This window comes from Vicugna pacos, chromosome 2 (assembly GCF_048564905.1).
Source record: "Vicugna pacos chromosome 2, VicPac4, whole genome shotgun sequence".
NCBI classification, from domain to species: Eukaryota; Metazoa; Chordata; class Mammalia; order Artiodactyla; family Camelidae; genus Vicugna; species Vicugna pacos.
In genome coordinates this window covers 111,334,425-111,358,541 of record NC_132988.1, presented here as the reverse complement: position 1 = coordinate 111,358,541, position 24,117 = coordinate 111,334,425, and the positions used below count along the sequence as shown (strand labels likewise).

Below are 24,117 nucleotides of genomic sequence, written 5' to 3'. Positions count from 1 at the left end.
TCATGAGGCTGCAATGTGAGGTCATGGGTCTCCTTTTAGTGAGGCAACGTCCTCAAGCTTGTGCTGCAGGAAATACTATGAATCTCCGCAGGTGAAGCAGTGGAGTTTCACATGCCCTTCTGGTTGTCAGATCCGTTCTTTGTGGTTTATGTCACCTCTTGAACCGTTACCTCTTACAGCTGGGTCAGGAAGGAGGCAGTGCACACTCTGCACCCTGAATCCCAGGGCCATGCAGGACATTGCTGACTGGTCGCAGCACAGTGGGTGAACCTGGGTCGAGCCTCAGCAAGCATCACAGATGTTACCAGCTGGGTGGAGTTGCCCCAAGAGATGATATCTCTTTGTGCTTCTGTGTCAGAATCATGTTGCTTGTCAGCTGAAGTAGGTAATTATAAAATGTAAAAATACTTCCTGGAGATATTCCAGCATCTTTCCGTTCACTTTCAGTCCTGGATGCTGAAGTTCACGAGTAAGTAACAAATAAGAGGGGGTCCTGGAGTAGGGGCAGCAGGATGAGGGGCTGGATGAAGAAGTTCAAGGGCCTGAGGCTGCCCAGCTTGGGGAAACCTGATGGGGGAAGTGTAGGTGACCAGATGTCCTCCACTGGTTGCGCCCTTGTCTCATTGCAAGGGAATCAGGTGTGTGCTGTTTGGCTCTGAAAGGCAGAATCAGAGCCTCCAACAGCAAAAAGCCAGAAATAACAGCCGACATTGGCACACCTCATCACAATTTGAATTCATCTGTCAAAGCAGAAATTTCAAAAAGTGAAGAGCATGACTTTTATAACATACAGAATCAACACACATCAAAGATTTATTTATTCATTTATGAGAGGACCTGTGAAATGATAAAAGTCTTTTCAGAGAACATTTGGAAGCACTGATTAGTTATAAAGTACTTTAAAAGGAATATTAGAATTAAATTGGTAGCTTAGATATAAAACCAGACGACAAGGTAATGAAAAGCCATACCTTTGGGGATATCTTTTCTATCAGACAGAAAATATTAGCGTCTCTAACAGACAAGATCTACAAGTTATCATATAACTTCACAGGGCTTGATAGCCAGTAGCAGAGACAAAGATATGTTCTGCTGGGTAATTGATTCAATCCTGGGGGTAAACTTGTCAAGCAACGACCCAATGTGACATTCAAATGGCATGTGCCCACCTTTTTGTTATATTTCTAAATTGTATACATTTTTGTAACACACTTATTCAATAAGTATTTATCGAGTTTCTATTATGTCCCACAAACTCTTTTAGATCCTGGGGATATAGCCGTGGACAAAGCAAACTACATTCTTTCTGAGATGCAACTGGTATTCTAGTGGGAGGTGGGGTGCAGATAATAAAGAAAGTGGGACAATATGTAGTTTGACAGTGGCAGAAAGTGCTAGAAAGTGTGTTGGGATGGGGGGCTGTTTAGAATTTTAAGTGTGATAATGAAATAAAGAAGGTTTCACTGAAAGGTGACATTTTAGCAGAGACCTGAAGAAAGTGGGAGAGCAAAAACTAAAATGTCTGCAGAAGAGCATTCTAGGCAAAAGAAAGAATGTGCAAAGGCACTGAGGCAGCAAGGACACCAGTATGGCTGGAACTTTTTGTTAGCAAATTGTCAAAAATATGTAAAACTAGAGACACCAATAATCAAGCTTCATTTGCCCATTACCCAATGTCAAGAATTAGCAACATTCTGCTATCCTTATTTAATCTATCTCCTCATGTTTTTTTTTCCCCCAAAGTACTTTAAAGCAAATTCTAGACTTTATATCATTTTGTCTGTAAATACTTCAGTATGAATCTCTAATGAAAAAAAACCTTTAAAAAAACATAATGGTAATATTCTCTTACCTAACAAAATTAAGAATAGTTCTTCAATATTATCCAATATCCACCCTGGGTTCAATTTTCCATGATTTTCTTTAAAATATAGTTTTATAATTGATTTGTTCCAATAAAGATCTGTCCTTTACATTCAACTATCTTAAGTACCCTTTAAGTATTTTAGAGGATATATTAAATATCCTTTAATTCATAACCATTTTTCCTCTCCCATTTTTAAAACCCTGTTTATTTGTTGAAGAGACTGGGTAATTTGTCTCATAGAATCTCCCACCTGCTGGATTTGGTGCCTGGTTTTATTTTACATGCTCTTCTGTTCCCTGTATTACCTGCAAACTGAGAGCTGGGTCACAGTCAGGTTAGATTTGGGGGTGGGCAGAAGTGCTGTGGCATTCCTTGGGTGCCACATTAGGAGACACATAATGTCACACTGTCCCACGTTTAGGGAGATTAACCGGATTGGCTATTAAGGGCTTAATTCATTCATAATGAAGTTCCACAACAACTTTTCACTTAATTAGTTCAGGAGAATTTGATGATTGTTGCCAAGATTAGTTATTTCTGTAGAGGCTGTGAATGAATATTTTCTAATTCTAAGACTTCTTCTGCACCCACTACTCTGATTCTTCTAAACAGAAGGCTCTCTCTCATCCACCATTTGGTTGCCCTGAAATGGAGTCCATAAAAGAAAGAATAAATGCTTAACTCTTTTCCTTTACTTATCAATTTACAGAATAATGAGTTGGTTAATGCCCCATCAACTTCTAGAGATGACTTACGAGTTTCTTTTTAAAATATCATTATGAACTCATGGGTTTTATATATTTAGCGTGTATCAATTCTTTATGTCACTCTTCTGTTTTTGTTTAAATTGCTCCCTCTGGCTAGTGGGAGGCCCTTTAAGTTGGCTCTGTGACATTTTGATATGTTTCTGAGAGCTTCATTTCTTTTTGTCACAATAAGATGTCCCAGGCTCATCTTGTGAATGTCCTGCCTTAGAGCAAGGACTGGCCATTTCTGCAGGGAATCCTACTTACTTTCAGTGAAAACGAAATTTAGAGACTATATTAGAGTGCTAATTGCCACTGGGTTGTCATAACTCTTCGACTTTTTTAGTAGACAGTTCTAGAATAGAACCTTCCTTTTAGAGAAAGAGAAATCATGAGTCCATATTGATAATTCCAATGTAAAGTAAAGGGCACAAGGTTTTTAATCTAATATTTTTAAATTTTATGTTTAGATCTATTTTCTCTGACACTAAAAATCTTGGTTCCTAATAACATTAGTAAAATTAATGTATTTCCTTTCATATGTAATTATGTATATTTATGTCTGTTATTATTATTGCTAACAAGATGTCTACATGTCTTTCTGGTTCTTTTGGTTTTTGGATGTAGGATACATCCCACTAGTGATAAACAGTAATGTATAGAGCGTGTACCAGTATCTGACATCTTATTAAAGGGATCACACTGGCTGCTGGGTGGAGAGTGGATGGTAGTGGGGCTAAGAGAGGGGCGTGGAGACCATATAGAGATTCTTGTGGTAGTTAGGGTCTGAGGAGATTGTGACCTGGATAGTGATGGACAGTGGTGAGAAGGGGACACATTCTGGATGCATTTTGGAAGTAGATTCGGTATGATTTGCTATGGACTTTTCTATGGGGATATTAGAAAAAAGAAGAAACAACAATAACTCCAAGATTTCTGGGCTGAGTTACCAGAAAAATGAATTTCCATTGATTAAAATGGGAAAGGCTGGGGTGAAGCAAGTTGGGAAAGGAACCACCAGTTTGGCTTTGTACGTGTTAGTTTCGCAACGTCCATTGTTATTCAAGGGCAAGTGTTGAATAGGAAGCTGGGTTACATGAGTATAGAGGATCTGAGAGACATCTGGGCAAAAGATATAAATGTCCAAATCAGTGGTGCACAGAAATTCAAGAGCAGCTGTTTCATAAGGAAGAACTGTTATCATCTTATTCAAGTGATTCTGACTGGTTCAGTGCGATGAAAACCAAAAGCTGACCGATGGATTGATGACTTTGACAAGATCAATTTTAGAGGAGTGGTTATGGAGAAAGCCTGTCTGGAATAGATTTAAGAAAAAAATGGGAAGAGAGGAATTGGAGACTGGACATGGACTACTCTTGCCAGGGGTCTGCTGGCAAGGAGAACAGAAATGGCATGGTGGTTGGGTGGATAAGGAAGGATCCAGGATGGAAGAAATTGGGGATGCTTTGAGAGGCAGGTTCTTTAAAGTGGACTGAGAAGTCATCGAAGTAGAGAATGCTTCTGGATTTCTCCAGTCTCCTACGATCTTTGACAATCAGCCTGCCAATGTCAAGTTCAACAACATTTTTAAAGTGACTCACCTTGGTCATTTTTACCAAAAATTCAACTTAGTTTTCATAGGAAAAAATATTTTTTTCCTTTTCCACTTATCCAATTTATTTATGAACAATTTAATTAAAGCATATAATTAAAGCAAAAACAAGAAGCATAAACATATTTAAGAGTAGGTACATAAACACCCAAGTGAGTAAAAATGAAAATTCTACTGAAGAGTAGCCTATTGATTGTGTAAAGGACAGAAAACTTGTACAGAGAAATGGATAGTGTAGTTAAAACAGGGGTCAGTTAAAAGGTTTTTTGTTTTTTTTTTTGCAATCAATGAATTTAGAAGTGGCCGGGCATCTTTCTTGCCATTAAAGGATAGTTTTCCTTGTCATTAAAGGTCTATGTCTTGCCTTGGACCTAGATCGGGTCAGAAAACTACCAGGACAAAGTTTTGTTTTGTTCTGTTTTGTTCTGTTTTGTCAAAATGAACTGTGGTGGAAAGGACAGACGCAAGATGGTGAGAACAAAACAGGAAACTGAACGATAGATGAAATCAAGAATTACTTTCGTGTTTGTGTGTGTGTGTGTGTGTTGCGTGTGCATATGCGTGTGTTTCAAAGGCTACAGTCTTGAAAGGGAAGAAGTAATTATATTCACGAGTTTTTCTAGTTGATCTGAGTGGAGATTAGGGGATCCTGTTTTTCAAGAAAATGTCACCAGTAAATACCTGCTCTGGAAGGAAGGGGTGATGGGAACCTTGTTTTTAAAGACAAAAAAGAAAGTGATCATGGAGGTCAGAAACTAGAATAAACCAAGCATGAGAATGACATTCTCACTTCCGTCCAATGACTCAGTTTTTTCTAATTATGAAAGTAAAACATGCCCATTGTAGAACACTCAGAAAAAAATTTTAATATAGAGAAGAATACAAAATCACTTAATCCTCAAGAGTGGAATTCTAAATAGTAGGGAATACCACAATTAAAAAAAAAGGAGGGTCCCAGAAGGAAGATATAGACTTCCTTCAGTGGGTGGCCTCAGCTAAGCAGTTTTAGAGACACAATTCACATTTCTTCTACAATGTGACATTCAAAAAATTGCTAAGTTCAGTTCTCTGCTTCCTGCCTGAATGTATCAAACATGGTACAGCCACATAGCAGAAAACTATCTACACCTTTAGTGTCTGGATACTTTGAAGCAATTAGTAAAGCTTCATTTGAAGGGGTGTTAACAATTCCCACACTGCGTTCACTTGGCCATGATCTGTATTTGCCTTGATACAGTTCAAATGTTTATTTTCTCTTACGACTGTCAAACAAACATTATAAAGTTATTTCTGTCTTTGGTTCCTCGTAGTTCAAATATTGTGAAATTCATAATAAAATTGCCTCCCTCATTACCTTGGCTTCTAGGAGTAAGACTTTATTTGTGAATTAACTTATCTAGAGCAGTGTCCAAGTTGGCAGTAATTAAATCTCCCTGGGAATTATTTAAGACTCAAAAAAGACTGAAAACATACAGTTTCAGTGGAAGAGATTTAAAACTGTAGAGGGCTGGGGAGGAGGGGATAGCTCAGTGGTAGAGTGTGCAGTTAGCAGGCATGAGGTCCTGGGTTCAATCCCCAGTACCCCCATTCAAATAATTAAATAAATAAGCTTAATTACCTCCCCCCTAAAAAAAAAAAAAGAAAACTGCTAAGGACTGTGTGAGACATAGACCAAAGACAATTGGTCACATTTTGGGGATCTGATTTCATGTTTATTTAATATTTCTTAGTAAAATTTTGAAAGGCGTTTTGGAAACCAAGCGTATGACTGTGTCAGTTCACATCGGAAAACTGTAATTCTGTTTTCGTCATGTCTAGTTTCCTTCATCCTTTCCACCCAAGGCACTTCCTTTTCCTTCTTCAATATTCCTTATTCCTAGTCCGTATCTCCTCCCAATTATTTTCTTTTTAAAACTTAAACACGTTAAATTATGAAAATGTTCAATGCATTGAAATATCCATGGAACAATATTACAGTGTCCATTTACTCATCCTGCAGAACTAACAGACAATACAATTTTTGTCATGTTTGCTTCAGATCTTTTCCCCTAGTTTTAAAAGAAATAACAAATTAGAGATAAAATCGAAACACCTTTTCCTTGCATTTTCTTGTCTTCCTTCTCAGAGGCAAATACCTGTATCTTTCTAGAAATGTTCTCTGAATATGTAAGCATACATTCATATATTCTTTTGTTCTCCACACATCTTCTCTTCTGTGTCTCACCTTCTTTTTCACAAAACCCTGTATCTTCATTATCAATGTAGTTCTGTCTCATTCTAATAGGATTCCACTTTATCACCATATTCTAGACTTGTATTGATGGACGTTTAGGTTGTTTTAAACCTTTTGCAATATATTGCAAACACTGTTGCAATAAAATCTTTGGATGTGTAAGGTAGAATCCTAGGAGTGGCATCACTAAGTCAAAAAACATACCATTTTCCGTTTTGAAAATAGCCAAATTTCTCCGTATAAGACAATTCTCGTGAGGCAATGGGAATTGATTTCCTCACGTGTTCACTGCATAGGATGTTTTCAAACTTTCTAATTTTTGTCAATCTGTTAAGGGAAAATGTTTCTGCATTTTAACTTTAATTTGTATTTATTTTGTGTTTTTGCTTTGTAGAATAAACATTGCTTTTTCCACTTAACGATATGTTTTGGTGATTTTAATTAAATTATTTAAAGGATGTATCTGTGTTGACATATGAGCACTAGTTCATTAATTTTAACTGCTCTGTAGTATCTTACTGAATGACCATATCCTACATTGATTAATAGATTCCCTTATTCTGTTTTTTTTTTGCTAAAAAAATGACCTAAACAATGCTAAAACACATGTCTGCTAGCACGTATGAGCTATTCTAAGATGTCTAGCTAGAGGGAGCATTACTGAGTCACAGAGCATGCCGTCTTCACCTCCGCTGAGGGTGCTAGTTTGTCAAGGCTGCCATAACAAAGTACCAGCAGCTGGGCAGCTTAACCGACAGGAATGTGTTGTCTCATGGTTCTGGACGCCGGAAGTCTGAACTCAAGGTGTCAGAAGGGTGGGTTCTTTCCAGGGGCCGTGAGGAGGACCCTGTTCCATGCCCCAATCCTAGTATCTAGAAGCCTCAGGCGTACCTTACCTTGCAGATGACCCTCTCCTTGTGTCTTCAGGTTTTCTTCCCTCTGTGTGTGTTGTCTGTCTCTGTGTGCACATGTCCCCCTTTTCTAAGGACTCTGGTCACATTGGATTAAGGGCCACCCTTACCCACACCTTACCTCGATCATCTGCAAAGATCTTATTTCCAAATAAGTTCACATTCTGAGGGACTGGCAGTTAGGACTTTAACATCTTTTGGGGGACACAATTTAGCCCATGACACTGGGTGTACCGATTAAGATGCTTTTGGCTGCAAGTAAAATAATACTCAACTGAAAGTAGTTTATAACAAGAGATTTTTATAGACACACATAACAAGACATCCAGAAGTGGGGTGGTCCTCGGGTAGGTTCAGCAGCTCACCAATGGCCCAAGGCTTTTCACTCCTTCATCTCCCTGGGGTGGCTTTCATCCTTGAGCTTCTTGTCACAAAATGGCTGCTGCCATTCCAGACATTATAGCATAATACCCAGGAACAGAGAGCAAGTGGATGGGCAAGAGTGCCCTCATTGCAAATCTCTTTAGTGGGGAATAACATCCTTCTCAGAAGCCCTCCCTCAACTACCTCTGTGCTTCCTCCTTGAATTTCATTTGCACGGCTCCCCAAACTGTAAAGGAAGCTTGCAGAGTGAGTACTTGATACTTGGAATCATTATGATAGAAGACATGCTTTGCCAAGAGGAAAGAAGGATAGGGAATCTATTTGGGTTGGGAAGCAACAGTGCCTGCCACATTAATACGGCTAAACTTGTCTCCAAATTTGTGGCATCAATTTCCTTTCACAAAAGCAGTGTGGACTTACTTGTTACTGGACAGCCTCACCGTCACTTGGATTGTCAAACAATTTTAGCTGTCTCTTTGTGGCTTTAATGTTTGTTTCCCTGATGACTAACACAATTGATCGTACTTGTATGTGTCTACTGGTCATTCTGGTTTCTTCTGTGAAATGCTAATTTTTGCCTTTTGCCTGTTTCTATATTGAATTGTCTTTCCTTTTTACACATTCAGGATTCCAATTTTTTGTCAGTTATATGGATTGCAAATACATTCTTCCAATCTGTGTTTTGACTCTTGCCTTTATTTTTTGGGTCCCGTGTCTTACTGAAGATTTCAGTGTAATCTTATTTATATTTTCTTTTATGGCTATGCCTTTTGTATCTTGTTTAAGAACTTATTTTTTACCAGAGGTCACAAAAATGTCACATATTATCTAAAATTTTAAAACTTTTGATTTTTCTTATTGTTTATCCATTTGGAATATTCCTTTGTGTGTGTTGTTAAGGTAGGAACTTAATTTCATTTTTTTCCTACAGACAAATAGTCAGTTATATGAATCCTATTTATCAAATACTCCATCTTTTATCACAGGCTTTGTAATGCCACTCCTGCTGTGTATCAAGTGCATTAGTTCATTTCCGGGCTCTAATCTGTTTCATGATGTCTCTGTATCATTTCCACATTCTTTACATTATTAACGTCTTGACATCCAGTAGGGTATCTCTGCTTTCTTATTAGACATTAGTTTACATATCTTAGAAGTTTATCTGAACAGAATCATATACTGCATACGCTTTTGTCTGTGACTTCTTTCATGGCTTTGATGTGATGTCTTTAGAATTCACCCACGCTGTGGCAGGTGTTAACAGTTTCTTCCCTTGCATTGCGGAGTAACAGTCCACCGTGGTACCTACCACAATCTGCTTATCCACTCGCCTGTTGATGGGCGCTTAGCTTGTCTTCACCTTTGGGTGTTTTGAATAAAGCCCCTGTGACAATTAGTACACAGGTTACTGTGTGGACACGTGGTTTGCTTCTTCTTGGGTAAATGTCCAGAAATGAGACAGCTGAGCCGGGTGGTTTAGCTACTTAAGAGACTACTAGACTGTTCTACCAGGTAATAGTACAGGTTTATGTGCTCACTCTCAGGGTGTGAATATTCTAGTTGTTATATGTCCTTGCTAGCACTCTTAGAGTCAGCGTGAGTGAATTCTAAAGACATCACACCAAAGCCATGAAAGAAGTCACAGACAAAAGAGTACGTAGTATATGATTCTGTTTAGATAAACTTCTAAAATATGTAAAGCAATGTCTACAAGAAAGTAGAGACACCCTACTGGATGTCAGCTTACCTTCTGAACTTACCTTCAGGCTTTTACAAGCTGGACATTCTAATCGGTCTGTGGTGGCTTTATAATGGTGACTTTAATTTGCATTTCCCACATGACTCATGATGTTGAACATCGTCTCATAGGTTATTGAAATATTTATTCGTATCTTTTGCCAATCTTAAAAGTTAGGGTTTTGTACTGATTGTTGGCTTGTAGGCAGTTTAGGTACTCTGGATATAAGTTCTTTGTGAGATGTCTCTGAAAACACTTTCATTTCGTGACTTGCCTTTTCACATTCTTTAATGCAGACTTTTATAGAGCAGTTTTTTTTCAATCTTTGTAAGGTCTAATTTTTTCCCTTTCTCTCTCTTTTATTTTTTTAACTTTTTGGGTTGTTTTTATTTTTTTATTTAAAGTCCATTGAGCATCACAAAAAAAATACAGCTAAGGAGAAAACAAATGTCCAGCTGAGATCTCAGAACCCAGAGCTACGGAGGAGATGAGGCACTGGATTGTTGAGCGCGTCGGGGCGGGTGGCTGGTGTTTTTTCTTATATAACTTGTGCTTTAGGTCTCTGATCCATTTCTAGTTCATTTTGTGTGTGGAGTGAAGTAAGGGTCAATTTCATTTTTTTTCACATATGAAAACATATTTGCTATACATCATTTATTGAAAAAGCTTTCCTTTCCCCATTGACTCTCTTTAGCTCCCTTCCTGAAGATCAGTTGACCATGTCTTAGTCAATGCCAGCTGCTGTAACAGAATTAGGGTGGCTAGTGAACAACAGAAATTTATTTCTCACAGTTTTAGAGGCTGGAAATCCAAGATTCAGCTTTGGTGAGAACCCACTTCCCCTAGTTCATAGACAACTGTGTCCTCACACTGGGGAAGGGAGGTGGGAGCTCTCTGGGTCTCTTTTATAAGGGTGCTAATCCCTTTCATGAGGGCTCCACCTTCATAACCTAACCACCCCCAAAGCCCCACCGCCTGATACCATCACCTTGGGAAACAGGTTTCAACATACGACTTTTGGAGGGCCACGAACATTCAGTCTACAGCACCATGTTTATATGGGTTTTTTTCTAAATTCTCTGTTCTATTTCCTTGACTTATATCTATTATTTTACCACCGCACTTTGTCTAGATAACTGAAGCTCTTTAGTAAGTCTTGAAGTCAAATAATTGATGCCCTCCAGCTTTTATTCCTTTGATTACTTTGGCTGGCTTGTACTTCCACATAAATTTTAGAATCAACTTGTTAATATTTTTGACAAAGCATGCTGAAATTTTGATTTGTGATTTGTTAATTCTAGAGATACATCTTAGTGATATTTACCATCTTAATATTGAGCTTTCCCACCCATGACTATGGTATGTTTCTCTGTTTCTTGAGGCATTTAAATTTTTTTTCTCAGCAATGTTTTATTTTCAGAGTACAAGGCTTGCCTATATTTTGTTAAATTTATAGCTCAATATTTCCTATTTTTGCATTCCTATAGTTTTATTGCCATTATATCAAAGTAGGATATATACATATGTATGTGCAGGATATTTATATGTATCCTACTTTGATGCAATGCATAATGCATAATATAGTTTCAATACACAGTATATAATATGCAGTATTTAATGTATAGAATATAGTACAATATAGAGTATGTAGGATACATACATATTTTAAATGTTTTCTAATTGTGTGTGGCAAGTGTATAGGAATGTTTTATGTTTTGAATGTTGGTATTATATCTACAAACTTTAGACAGAAATAAGCTTGATGCATTTGAGAAAAGGAAAGAAGGACAGTTTGGGGTCCCAGCAGACAAAGGAGAACAATTTGAGGTCAGAGGTAGCCAGGGGTCACATAGTCATCAAGATGAAGTCACTTAACATTTTTACTTAAGTGGAATTTTAAAAAGATCCAACATTAAGCGAGAGTTAGTCCCAATGTGCTACATTCCCTTAGCAACCACACGATCCACATTATTGCTATCTCTTACTTAATAACAATGATTCCCTTCAGACTGAAAGCATTGGAGGTCAGGGGCTGTGTGTATGTCTTGATAACTGCTGAATCCTCAGAGCGTACCTGGAGCTCTGCCTGGCACATAGCAAGCATTCTGTATTTATTGAACAAAAGAATGGAAATATAAAATAGGTAAAGTTGTATTTTATTAATATAAACATATTTTATACATTTGTATTTATAACATGTAGTTATTATAATAATGATAAACAGATTTTAATGAGTACAAGAATTTGATCTAAGGGATTACAAATGACTGCTGCAGAATGAGTCAAACTTCAATATTAAATTTATTTTGCTATGTGTTTTACTTTGCAGTTGCAGGAAAACTTTCATCCCAAAAGACAATTAGTAAGGAAATGACTTACTATTCTAAGAGAAAGCATGCTTAGTTTTGAAGTGAGGATGAAAGGAGAGGGCATGGAAGGATAAATTTGGGGAAACTACTTTCTTAATGACACACTTATAGTTAAATAGAGACAGTGTTTATTTCCCAAAATCTTCCCCCCAAATAAATTCACAAAACATATTATCTGACATAAAGACCAAAAAAAAAAATTACCAAACCCTAAGAATCAATAACAAAAACATAGGCAAACACCCCTCCCTCTGACCCCATAGTGTTTGGAAGTTAAACCAGCTCTTGACATGACTTCCCTGGGGATAATTCAGATGGTTAGTTCTTATTCCTTGACCCGTGAAGAGCATCTGATACTGGTTGGTCACTGACTTCTTCTAAAACGGTTCTTCTCTCTTTTCTATTTTGTTCACTGGTGTATCTTACATGTTCATAAACGTGCCGAGCACATAGTAGATGCTCAGTAAATATTTGCTAGATTAATGAACTAATGATTTCTGAACTTACCTTCAGCCTGAAGAGTCTTCTGATTTTAGGACCCCGCTTAGAAAAATTCTCCTCTCAGGGAATCGCGCCGATCCTCTCTTCTCCCACTAGGTGGCAGTCTTCACCTTCAATGCAGGCTTCTGTCGGCTTCAAATTTGAGAATTCATAGCTGAGCTCACCACCACGTTTTTCTTGGGGCCAAAATGAGGTGCCCTGCAGGACTTGACAGCAGGAAAATTCATAGAATGAGTGTATTTACCCCTCGGGATTTAAGTGCTTTCAGGGAAGAGGATTTGGGATGTGAGCCCTTTCCCTGGGGAGCAACGCGTTATGAAAGTAATGTTGCTTTATTGACGCGGACTTTGAAATGTAATCATTTGCAGGAAGGATGTAGGTTTCAAGAGAGGTGACGGTAGAGTTATGAAGCCTCAAGTAGGCTGACAACACACAAAATCGATTTATCCACCAAATATACCTTTCTTTTTGTTCACATAGCATCAGACTTTTTTTAACCAAGAACTTTAACCCCTTCTGCCCCATTCCCTCTTACTCCACTCACTTCCTAGTCCTTCAACATCTGGTCTTCGACTACGTGCGAGACCTGCAGGGAAACAACTCCTCTGGGGTCTCAGGCCCTCGTTCTCTTAGGACCAGCTTTGTCCTGGGGGTAGTTAGGGCCATGATTTAAAATTTCCTGTGGGAGGCAGCATCGTCTAACTAAAAGAGAAGGGCTGGGCCCATAGGCAGCTCTGCCACTTGCTGATTGTTTGGCTTTGGGCACGTTCCTAAGCTCTGAGCTCCGGCAGCTCTAAGGCACGGCGGTGGTGGCGCCCTCCCCGTGGGGCAGGTGTGACAGTTAAACAGGGTGGGCACGAGATGAGCCCTTAGCACGGGGCCTGGCCCGTGGGGAGTATCCTGTGCTGTCTGTGCCCTCTCCTTCCTCCTCCTGGCATGTCCTCCTGCCTCTGGGTTCTGGGGACCACCTGCCTGTGCCTGTCGGAGGTAGGGAGCAGGGATGAGAAGTGAATAGGAGGGAGTGACCCGTGGGGGTGCGTCATGGGTCTGTTGGAAGGAGCAGAGTGGTAGGAAGGGGGTGGACATCCTTTGACCCTGAATCTTGACAGTTGTGCCTGGCTTGTGTGCGTTGAACTCCCAGGTCACCGTCACTAATTAAAGAGGCAAACAGGAAACCGCTAGCCAACTGAGACTCCAGCTCAACACAGACACTTGCTCATTGACAAGTCAGGTCTTGCGGAAGCTTGTCAGCCATAAACACTAGTGGAGGCATGAGGATTTTCACAAGCCTCTTGATTGTTCAGATTCAGCTTGCTGGTTGCTGTCACTTACCCCTGGCCCCCCACCCCTCTCCTGGTCCCCCAGGACCACCCAGTGCTCTGGTTGAACAAGGTGGATTTATCACAGTTTGCAAGAAGGCTGATCTCTCTTCACAGGGACCCAGGAGGGCAAGGGGGGCTCTGTTCCACGATGTCAGAAAAGATTTGTAGGATTTGGGTTTGTTTTACAAGATTTTGGACACGATTCAAGGAGGCTGGCTTTGCCTGGATGCTGCCAGGAAGCAGAGTGGACGGGAGTAATTTTGTGATAAAGAATCTTCATAAATCTTCCCCATCAGGCTGGAAGAATAAAGCAAAGCTGAAGCCGTAATTGACAAAGAAGCAGCTGTCCCTCAGATAAGCTGCTATAAACGGATGTTTGGTCCGTGTGTGTGTGTGTGTGTGTGTATGTGTGTGTGTATGTATGTGTGTATATGTGTGTGTGTGTGTGTATGTGTGTATGTGTATGTATGTGTGTATGTGTGTGTGTGTGTGTGTGTGTATGTGTGTATGTGTATGTATGTGTGTATCTGTGTGTGTGTCTGTATGTGTGTATGTATGTGTGTGTGTGTATGTGTGTGTGTGTGTGGTTTGGACATTGCCTTTGTCTGCTCACATCGAAGTCTATCACGATCACCTGGGGGCCTTATCTGATGTTGGTGCCCTGGACTTGCGGTCCAGAGGAGAACACAGGGCCTCCTGTGAGTGCCAGGCCGGCTCCATGTTCCTTTTCACCGCCAGCATCTCCGCATACAACCCTGCGCACTCTGGGTCCCAGGCAGGGGGCAGCTAGAGCAGCTGGCCTTACTTAATTGGAGGTGAGGGGTGCTCCCGAGGGGAAGAAAGGAAGGCGAGTGAGTGAGCTGTTCTAATCCCCTTGTCAGCTGGGCCTCCAGGCAGAGAGCCTAGTGATGCTTACTAGAATGAAGAGCCTTCTCTCTTGAACGCCCTCAGTCGGATGTCCTTGGATAAAGGATCCCTTATAGAAAATACATTCAGAATCTGAGAGGCACGGGTCCCTGGGGGATCATGTAGGCTGGAGAGCTCTCTGGAGGCAAAAACGGAGATGTTTCATCTCTTCATCCCTTCTGGCTGAATAAGGAACCTCGCAAAACCTCACTCAGTACATTTATCTATTATTCTGGGCCAGGGAGGAAGACAGGCTGGATCCCAGGGGGTTACAGGATGTGGTGTCCGGTCCTTGCTTTGTCTGAGTCTCTCAATTACCTGTCTCCTTGACACTGTTCACAAAGTTTGATTCGGGGTACAATCTATGATACGTGAGGGTGTGATCTGACAATCCAGTTTTGCTTAAGGGTGCAAGGCAGTCTTTAAACTGGAGAGCAAGATGCATTGGAAGAGGTGCCTGGCCGTAGCCCCCACCCCACCCCATATTTCATGTCGTTAGGCCTTGAGACGTGGGTTTGTGCCACCAGCCCTAAGTCTTGCCTGGTTACAAGGTGTCGTCTTTAGCTGGATGAGGGATGAGAAATGACACTTTGTAGCCCAGAGATGGGGGGATGGGGCACAAAAATAACAGGTGTCGACCATGGGGGTTTGGACATGAGCTCTTCTCATGTCTTAAGACCTTCCCAGAGTCTCAGCCCTTCGTCTAATTGCTCAAGCAACTTGAAAAGAAACTGAAAATTCTGCCATGACTCCCATGGTAATATATGCTTAGTATAGAAAAATTCAAAATATAAGAAAGAGAAGGTCACAGAGCAACCTTTCTACTCCCACAAACCAGGCACAACTATTTTTAACACATGGTGTGATTACTGTGGGTATTTTTATTCTGTTTTTAAAAATTGGTTGTGCTCATACCGTAGCTTCAATTTAAAAAATGTAACATCTCCTTTTCTAGAGGTTTGGATAATGGAGAACACAGGCATCCATTCTTATCATAAACCAACAGGAAGATACAGGGTGGAAGTGGAGCTTCCCCTTGATTTCTCTTCCCAGAGACAATTCCAGTGTCAAGTCTGATGCATGTCCTTTTCCTATTTCTCTAAGTTCAGGCCTACTTTTTTTCACTTAACGTAAAATAACCCCCTCCCCAAGCTATTCCGAGCTCTACATAAAAGCCTTGTTCAAAGGCTGCTGTATATTCTGCTGAGCCCAGACGCCCTAAGAAACATCCCTTTTTGTTGGCTACACGTCTCTAATCACTCTGGAGCCCACCAAAGGAAGTGAGGGCAGAAGGTGGTCAATGAGAAACCCACGGTGGTTATAAACATAGATTGACTGGGTGTGTGTCATGACAACTGGGGCAGAAAACAGAAAAATCGTTCCCAAAGTGAGGGTGCTGATTCACGTTTAATCAAGTTTCTTCTTCGTATTTTAAGTCCTGTTTCTATCCTCTGGAGTATAAAATTCGAAAACCGTCTCCTTTTGATTGTGTTTGCAAATTTGAGTGCTTCGGGCCAGTCACCAGGGCTCTAATTGTAATTTGTTTTGGTCTTTGTCCACCCTTTACCAAAACATGAGTGCCCTGAGGATAGACACGGTGTGAGTTAACTTTTTCAGCCCCGTGCCTGCGTGGGGCTTGCTGTTAGCCCCTGGTAAGTATTTGCAGAATGAAAGAAAGGGTGGAAGAAGCGAGCCAAGTGTCCCAGACGGGTGAACAGAAAAACAAAGAGTGGTGAGTAACTGACAGTGAAACGTTACTCAGCCTGAGAAAGGAATTCTGACACGTGTCACAGCATGGACCGGCTGGAAGGACGCTGCTCACTGAAACACGCCAGTCACGCAAGAAGAATCCTGTCTGAGTCCACTTACAGAAGGTGGCACCGGCTTCAGGTTCATTGAGACAGAAGACAGAGGGCTGTTTCCAGGGGCTGGGGGAGGACAGAGTGGGGGAGACCTTGGAAAACTTCAGGTTCTGCTCTTCCCCTCCCCACACCCTGCCTTGGTTGGTCTGCAGCCTGGCTCTGTGCATTTCCCCAAGCTCCGCAGGTGACCCTCGAGTGTGGCCGGAGCTCAGGACCTGAGACATCCGACAGCCCTTCTGGGTGAGCAGCCCTGAGCGGGGACCAGAGGCACGGACTGAGCTCCCAGAGCAGCCTCTGGGCTAAGGACCCCCTTCACAGCATGACCTTGAGCAGCAGGTGCCCTGGGGCATCACAGCTAAGCCCTCTGACTCTGGAACGGAGGAGCCGTTGAAGAGAAGATCCTGAGCTCCCAGAAATGGCGCTTACCGTCCCTCACTGCTTCTCAGTCAGAGAGATTCGCTTCCTTCTCCGCTGGATGCAGGGATCCCCGAGGCCCTCTGTTTCCTCGAGCCCAGCCAGCTTACTCAAAACGGCTTTTTCTCGGGTACCATTTGAGTTGATGGAACCGTGCTCTATCCACGGGGGCAATAATGAGGCTTGTGGATTTTTGCAAATAACTAAATTAAGGGCTCACCTTTTTAGAGCCACACTGGTGAACTTGAGGCCCATTTCTGCCAGGACGTGTGTGAATAAGTACTGCAGACGTATCTGTACACGTGGCCCCAATTCTTTATATATATATAAATATATATACGCACCCTTAAAATGCTTCCTTGCACATCCAGGGCGAAATGTTCACTTTTGATTTTAAGGATGAAAAGTAGCTTCCTAAAGCCCGTCCCAGCCTTCTCATCACCTCTCTCCATTTCCTCTTGCTTGTGGGGCTCTGGTCTCTGAAGAGAAAAGGAAGATGGTTGAGTTATAAACTCGTCCAAAGTCTGTTTCAACTCTGACATTCTAAACTCTGCTCCACCTCAACAAGGAAGTCTGTTACATTTTTAACCTGGATCTCTTGAACCCTTAAGGTAATGTTTCTTGAAGGAGGTCTGCATACCTGTTGACTGAAATGAATGCGCAGCCTAAAAGTCGAGTGTTATGTTTTATTTGGCGGGAGGACTCGAGCCGGGATGACAGCCTCTCAGATGGCTCTGAGGGACTGCTCCCAAGAGGAGCCAGGATATATATAGGAGCTTTACAACAGAGACCAGGTAGTTGGAACATTAAAAGCTTACTTGTTAACTAAAGAGAGCCAGGCATCTCAAGTTAGAGAATTTAGCGCTTTTCTATGTCTGGGAGGGAGCAAACATTTGGGCTCACTGAATTCATTCCTTTGACAAACACCCAGCTATCTAGGGCCAGTGTCCTGTCCTTTCTTATTCTGAGTCCCCTCAGAGGGCACCATGGTGAGTGGCTGCAGAGGCTGGGCTGCAGGCTTGTCCTCACTAGGGGGTGGCGGCAGCCGCTGAGGACTTGATGGCTTTAGCATTCTTTGTTTACTGATACGGTTGGCAGTATTTATCCTTCACATACCTACAAAGCATAAAAAATTTTGGAGGTTTGTGAGTTCTCCACGAGACTCTGGTTTTTGGTGATGAAAGCATCCGGTACGTGGTGGGTATACGGCATGGCTATTTCTCTTAACAGCCAGATCTTTCGTGGTGGGGCATTCCCTTGTCCTTCATCTCAGGAAGACGTCTCTCCTTCTCCACCCTTTGCTGCTGAGGACAGAGGCCTAAGACTGCACGAGGGAGGTGGGCTGACAACAGGAAAGCCCTGAGTAATGCATTACATTAATGGAATTTAATTACATGATCTCCTAAAGTGAAATAGCCGATAAACACCTTTCTTCTAAATGTCCCATAACGGTGGCCCATAAATGTTGATGGGTTTTGAAGCTCATAATGCAATGACGGTTTTCCCTTAAGTCTGTAATGTATGGGTGGCTCCAGGGGGACAGTGGTTTCTCGGCCCAGTTTTACAGGTGAGCTGGGATACAGTTGAAGTGTCCTGTGCAGGTTGGGGAAGCAGAGGGGCCTCCATGAAAGAGGCCTCCCCTCCCGGGGGCCAGGGGCATGTCACATGTTATCTCATTTAATCCTGGAAAGCTGCCAGGGCATGAAGTGTTACTATCTCCATCTTACAGGTGAAGACAGGAGGATGGGGCGGTGTGTAGCAGTGCTGTGAGCATCTGGCCACCAGGCTGTCACCGACCTGGGGTCCAGTCCCGCTTCACCACTTACTCATCATGCGACCTTAGGCACCTTGGTTAAATTCACAGCCTTAAAGTTTCCTCTTTGTGGCTAAAATGGGGCAATGGTGATATCTACCTCTGACAGAGCCTGCAGCCTGGCCCCGTCTCTAGAATTAAAACTGTGCTTTTATTTTATTTTTGAATTTTTTTGTTTTTAACGAATAAAAAAAGTATACTATTTTTAAAGGTTACTTTCCATTTACAGTAATTACAAAATTTTTGCTATATTCCCTGTGCTGAACAATACATCCCTGAGCCTATCTTGCACCCAATAGTTTTCACTTCCCCCTTCCTCACCCCAGTATTGCCCTTTCCCCACTTCCCCACTGGGACCACTAGTTTGTTCTCTTTATCTGTGAGTCTGCTTCTTTTTGTTACATTCACTAATGTGATGTATTTTTTAGATTCCACATATAAGTGATATCATACAGTATTTGTCTTTCTCTCTCTGACTTATTTCACTTAGCACAATGCCCTCCAAGTCCATCCATGTTGCTGCAAATGGCCAAATTTTGTTCTTTTTTATGGCTGAGTAGTATTCCATTGAATATACATACCACATCTTCTTTATCCATTCATCAGTCAATGAACACTTAAGTTGTTTCCATATCTTGGCAATTATAAGCAATGCTGTTATGAACATTAGGGTGCATGTATCTTTTCGAATTAGAATTTTTGTGTTTTTTCCTTTTTTGGAAATATACCAGGAGTGAAATTGCTGGGTCATATGGTAGTTCTAGTTTTAGTTTTTTGAGTAAAACTCCACACTGTTTTCCACAGTGGCTGCACCAATTTACATCCCCTCCAACAGTGTATGAGGGTTCCCTTTTCTCCACATCTTCACCCACATTGTTATTTGTGTTCTTTTTGTTGATAGCCATTCCAACAGGTGTGAGGTAATATCTTCTTATAGTAAAATCATGCTTTTAGAAGTGGAATGGCCATCAAGATTAAAGGCTGCATTTCTCATCTTCCTCTGTAGCGAAGTGTGCCCCTATGACTACATTTTGGCAATTAAGACAAGAGCAAATAATAAACATTTTCTAGTACCTGTTCTTACAAGGCAGCTGGCAGGTGTCCACTGCTGCTGCTACTTTTCCTTCCTCTTCCTTCTCCTTTCTCATCCCCTTTCTTTTCTCTAACCTTTCCTACTGGCTGGAATGTAGTCATGATGGCTGGAACTGGAGCAGCTATTTTGGACTGAGCAGATGGGTCTCCAACAATGTGAAATGTCTTGCCAGTTCCAGGTACTGACCTCTAGATTCATATGTGAGAGAAAAATAAAATTCTATCTGCAGTTATAGGTCTTATTAACTCAGATCAAATCCTGATATACTTGTTCATAGAAGTTGTATGAGGTTAAATGAAATGTGTACGTGACACATATACGCAGCCCTTGATAAATGCTGCCTGTCACTGTTGCTGTTATTACTTCAGCTCACCAAGCAAGTGGGTGACTGGTCTGGAATTTTGTCCTGCGGCTGTTTTACATTGAAACTGTTACATTTTCTAAGCTGATTTTTACTAAAGTGAGGATGGGTGCCCATACAAAACTGAGAGCAAGGAGAAACACATGTTGCTTTTGGACAAGGGGACAAGCGGGCTGCTATCCTCTAGCCTGTGTATGTGCCCTAGACCCGACCCCGAGCACCTGTGTGTTCCCACCACCCCAGGTGTGGGATGTATCGACCATATGTGTCCTTCAGGACCCTGTGAGGATAAGCCATGTTCAAGGTTAACCCATGAGCCACAGGCCACGACTGCCTCTGCTGGCTGGGGATGTCTGCTCACAGCCAGGAAGGTCTGAGCAAGGGGCACAAAAAGAAAGGAAGGAAATATAATGCTGATATTGACTGGACCCTTATTCTGTGCAGAGCACTGTTCTGAAAGCATTTAACATGTGCTTTATTTAATCCCAGGACATCTGAGTTCAGCAGATACTTTCTGGATGAGGAAAGAGAGGCAGGGAGAGGTTGAGTGGTTTTCTCAGGGATGCACAGTATAAGAGGCGGAGCCAGTGTTGAGATAGGCAGCCTAACCCAAGGGCCTCCCTCCTTGTCCTCAACAAAATGGCTTTCCCTTGTTTCCTGTCCCAAAAACAGCAGGTGCACAGGGTGGTTTCCTTGTGAGGGCCTGTGACCTCACTGATAGTCTGTGATTTCTTGGCTTATCAGGAGGAATAATCCACTCGACTTGGCCCTTCTGAGTCAGGAGGGCTTCCAGAAGACCCTCTGGAAAACTGCTTTGCATGTGCACTGCTGGGGTAGGGCTCAGAGGGATAGAAAACTCGGGGCTTGTGTTCACGCCCCCAAGTCAGGCTGCCTGACCCATCCTTAGGATGCTGTCCTAGGGTGCTGGGTCCAAAGGCTGGAGTTTGTCCCGGTATTGATGCTACCTGAGCTCTCCCAGTGGAAGCCCACCTCCTTTCCCCTAGAAGTGATGGGCTCATGTGCACTTGTTAACACAAACACAAAGGAAGTTCTGGCTGCAATCTGCCCTGGCTCCCCTCCCTCTCCTCAGTCTCTTCTGCTTGGCCTGCCTGCCTTCTCACTGCCAGGAGCTATTGGAAAGGGACATAGATCTGAAATTTCTGCTTCAGAGACTTTTCTCCATCTTTGGGGCTAGCACAGAGTTTTTCAGAGTGATTCTTCAAAACCACAAAAAAGCTGAGGCCACATTCATGCTTAAAACCATCCACTGGTTTCCCATGGTAATTAGGGCAAAATCTGAAATTGTTTCCTTGGTCTGAAAGACCTGAGGGATCTGCCTATCAGTTATTTTCCTGACTTGATTTCTCACCACTGCCCACCCCCCACCCTCCCCGTTCTTCTTTCACTTCCTCAAAATCAGCAAGCTCTTTTCTGCCTCAGGGCCTTTGCACTTGCAGCCCTCTCTCTGAAAAGCACACCCTGTCAATGTTTAGTCTCCGGGAGCCCTCTCCTGACCAGCCTCCCTAAAGTGGTCATTGCTTCAATATTCCCCACTGATTTCCTGCATTCTCATCATAATCCGTACTTACTTTGTTAATGTATTTGCTAGTCTGTATACTGTCTGCCTCTCTAACCAGAGTGTGAGCCCCGTGAGGGCAAGGACCTTGTAGGGCAGGGAGGGTGATGCTCATCTCATAAAAATGCTGCACGCACTGGATGAGATGATGTGTATGAACTACTTGGCACACAGTGGGTGCTTCTTCAATGAGATTCTTTTTGGATAGTTATGTTCTAAACATACGTTTGAAACCAAATTACTCATTTTTACTTCCCATGTTTTATCTCTCAGAGATAGAGATTGCAAAAAGATCGAGGAGACCTTCAGGAATGCATTTATTTTTAAGGACCCCTGCGAGGTGACAGAGGAAGACTACCACCCACTGATGGAGCTGACGAGTCAAACTGTGCCTTGTGACAAGGTAACTGGGTCAAATTATGGATTTAAAACTGAAGATAAAAGCCAGAGGGAAGAGGTCATGGGACTGAATTTTGACCAGAATGAAGAAGGAGGAAAATTTGGGTATTAGGATGTAGGCATGGTTGGCAGGAGTCGAGGTCAGGCTGAGGCCATGGGGAGACCAGATGTCATCAGGATTTAGGACATCTGCAGACGGGAGGTAAGAGAGAGAATTGGGGACATGGAAAGAGGGAAGGCGAGTCGACCAAAAATCAGACAAAACCCAATCCAACCCAAACAAAAATAACCCACCTTATATAACTGCAAAACCCTCCCTGGTCTCTGGTGGTGATGATGATGGTGATGGTGACAACGATGCCATTTTGCCTTTGCTAAGTGCCTTTTTTGCTTACAAAGGACTCTCCTGTTAGGTTTTCACAGTCAACCCGTGGAACAGGCAGGTCAGCTATCAGCATCCTCATTTCACCAGTGAAAAAACCGAGGCTTGGAGAGTTTAGGTGACCAGTGATTTTGTTACGGAAATGACAGGCCAGCCAAGGAACAAGCACCACTCGGAGGGTTGGAGTACTCAGATGTATTACGCAGGCGGGCTCAGAGGGGCTTCTGCTCCGAAGCTCTGAGCACCTCCAAGACGTGCACATGAGGTTTTATAGGGTTAATTACAAGTATGGGCTATTAGCCAATGAGGTTCAAACAACAAAAAGCAAGGAATCAGTACACTGGAGCTTATCAATTTGGAACAGATCACGTTACTGACACTTGTTGAGCTTGGATTTATGAGTTAGCTTGTTAGCCCAGTAAACTGACAATAACTTTAGATTCACAAATTAGCCTGGCAGAACTTATATCAGTAAACCGACACTTATTACACTTAGATTTGTGACTTAGCTCGTTAGCCCAATAGACTGACACTAAACTTCAGATTTATGAGTTAGCCCAGCAGAACTCAGATCAGTAATCCGACACTTGTTGCACTTAGATTTGTGACTTAGCTTGTTAGCCCAGCTGGGCTTTTCCTTCACAATTTCTCACGTTTGATCGTCTGGAAAGTGACCAGCTGAAATGTAAATGGCTCAAGATTTAGAGCCAGAGAGTCCTGGGTTCTAATACATTAGTTATACTGGAGAAGGTCTGTAACAGAGTACATGTTTTCTAAAGTCAGCATTTGAGGTGAAAATTCAATGTGCCTCAAATCATCTTTACGAAGCCCTTGGGCCAGCCACAAATGACAGCGTCTCCTCCCGTCGTTAGAGCTGGAGCTACTGAGCTGGAGCTGTGGCTGGTGCGCTGAGCACAAGGTCTCACAGAGGAGCCGCTGGGCAAAGCATCACCCAGGGACACTGGTCGAATAAGTGACCGTGACACAGACATGCACTTTATTTGCATTGTCTCATTTCATCTCAGCATCTCAGGAGTTCCTTGCAATGATTATCGATACCATTTCACAGATGGGGAAAGTGAGGCTTAGCAACTCTGTGGTTGCCCAAGGTCAGACGGCTAGTAAGCAGTGATGCCATTTCTTAAGTCAGCGTGACTCCAGGACCCAGGCTTTTAACCGTAGCCTCCACTGCCTCCTATGAGGAGTGAATAGATCCATGAGACAGAAGATTGTTCTGAAATTTGACTTTCTATGCCGTTACAAGGGACCCTGAAAAAACTCACTGTATGTGTTCGATTCCTGTTTTGTATGGCGATGGGGGAGTTTTGAGGGGAAAGCTGGGATTATGGAGCTCTTTAAGAATCAAAAGCACTTCCCAGAAAGTAGCACATAGACAAAATTCTTTGGCAGATAACTTTAGGAAGTTTGGAACTTCCTAATGCCTCCCCTAGATGTGTTTGAGCTTAGATTTATTGTAGGATTTTGATCAGGGGCTTTCAGACTTTTTCCCCTGCCATCCTGAATAATACATTCGTTTTACATTGTGACCTAGAGAACGCGTGCACGCGCACACACACACACAAAGCAGTAATTCACTCAACAACACTTACCCTTACTGTAGGTGATTT

At 42.2% G+C, this 24,117-nt stretch overlaps 1 protein-coding gene across 1 annotated transcript in view; it reads left to right on the top strand.

Moving 5' to 3' along the window:
• Window positions 1–24,117, top strand: part of CD38 (CD38 molecule) — a 44,664-nt gene that overhangs the window by 7,569 nt on the left and 12,978 nt on the right. The window contains exon 2 of the mRNA XM_006208126.4: window positions 21,982–22,111. Within this exon, the coding sequence (XP_006208188.1) occupies window positions 21,982–22,111 (130 nt within the window). The remainder of the gene's footprint in view (window positions 1–21,981; window positions 22,112–24,117) is intronic.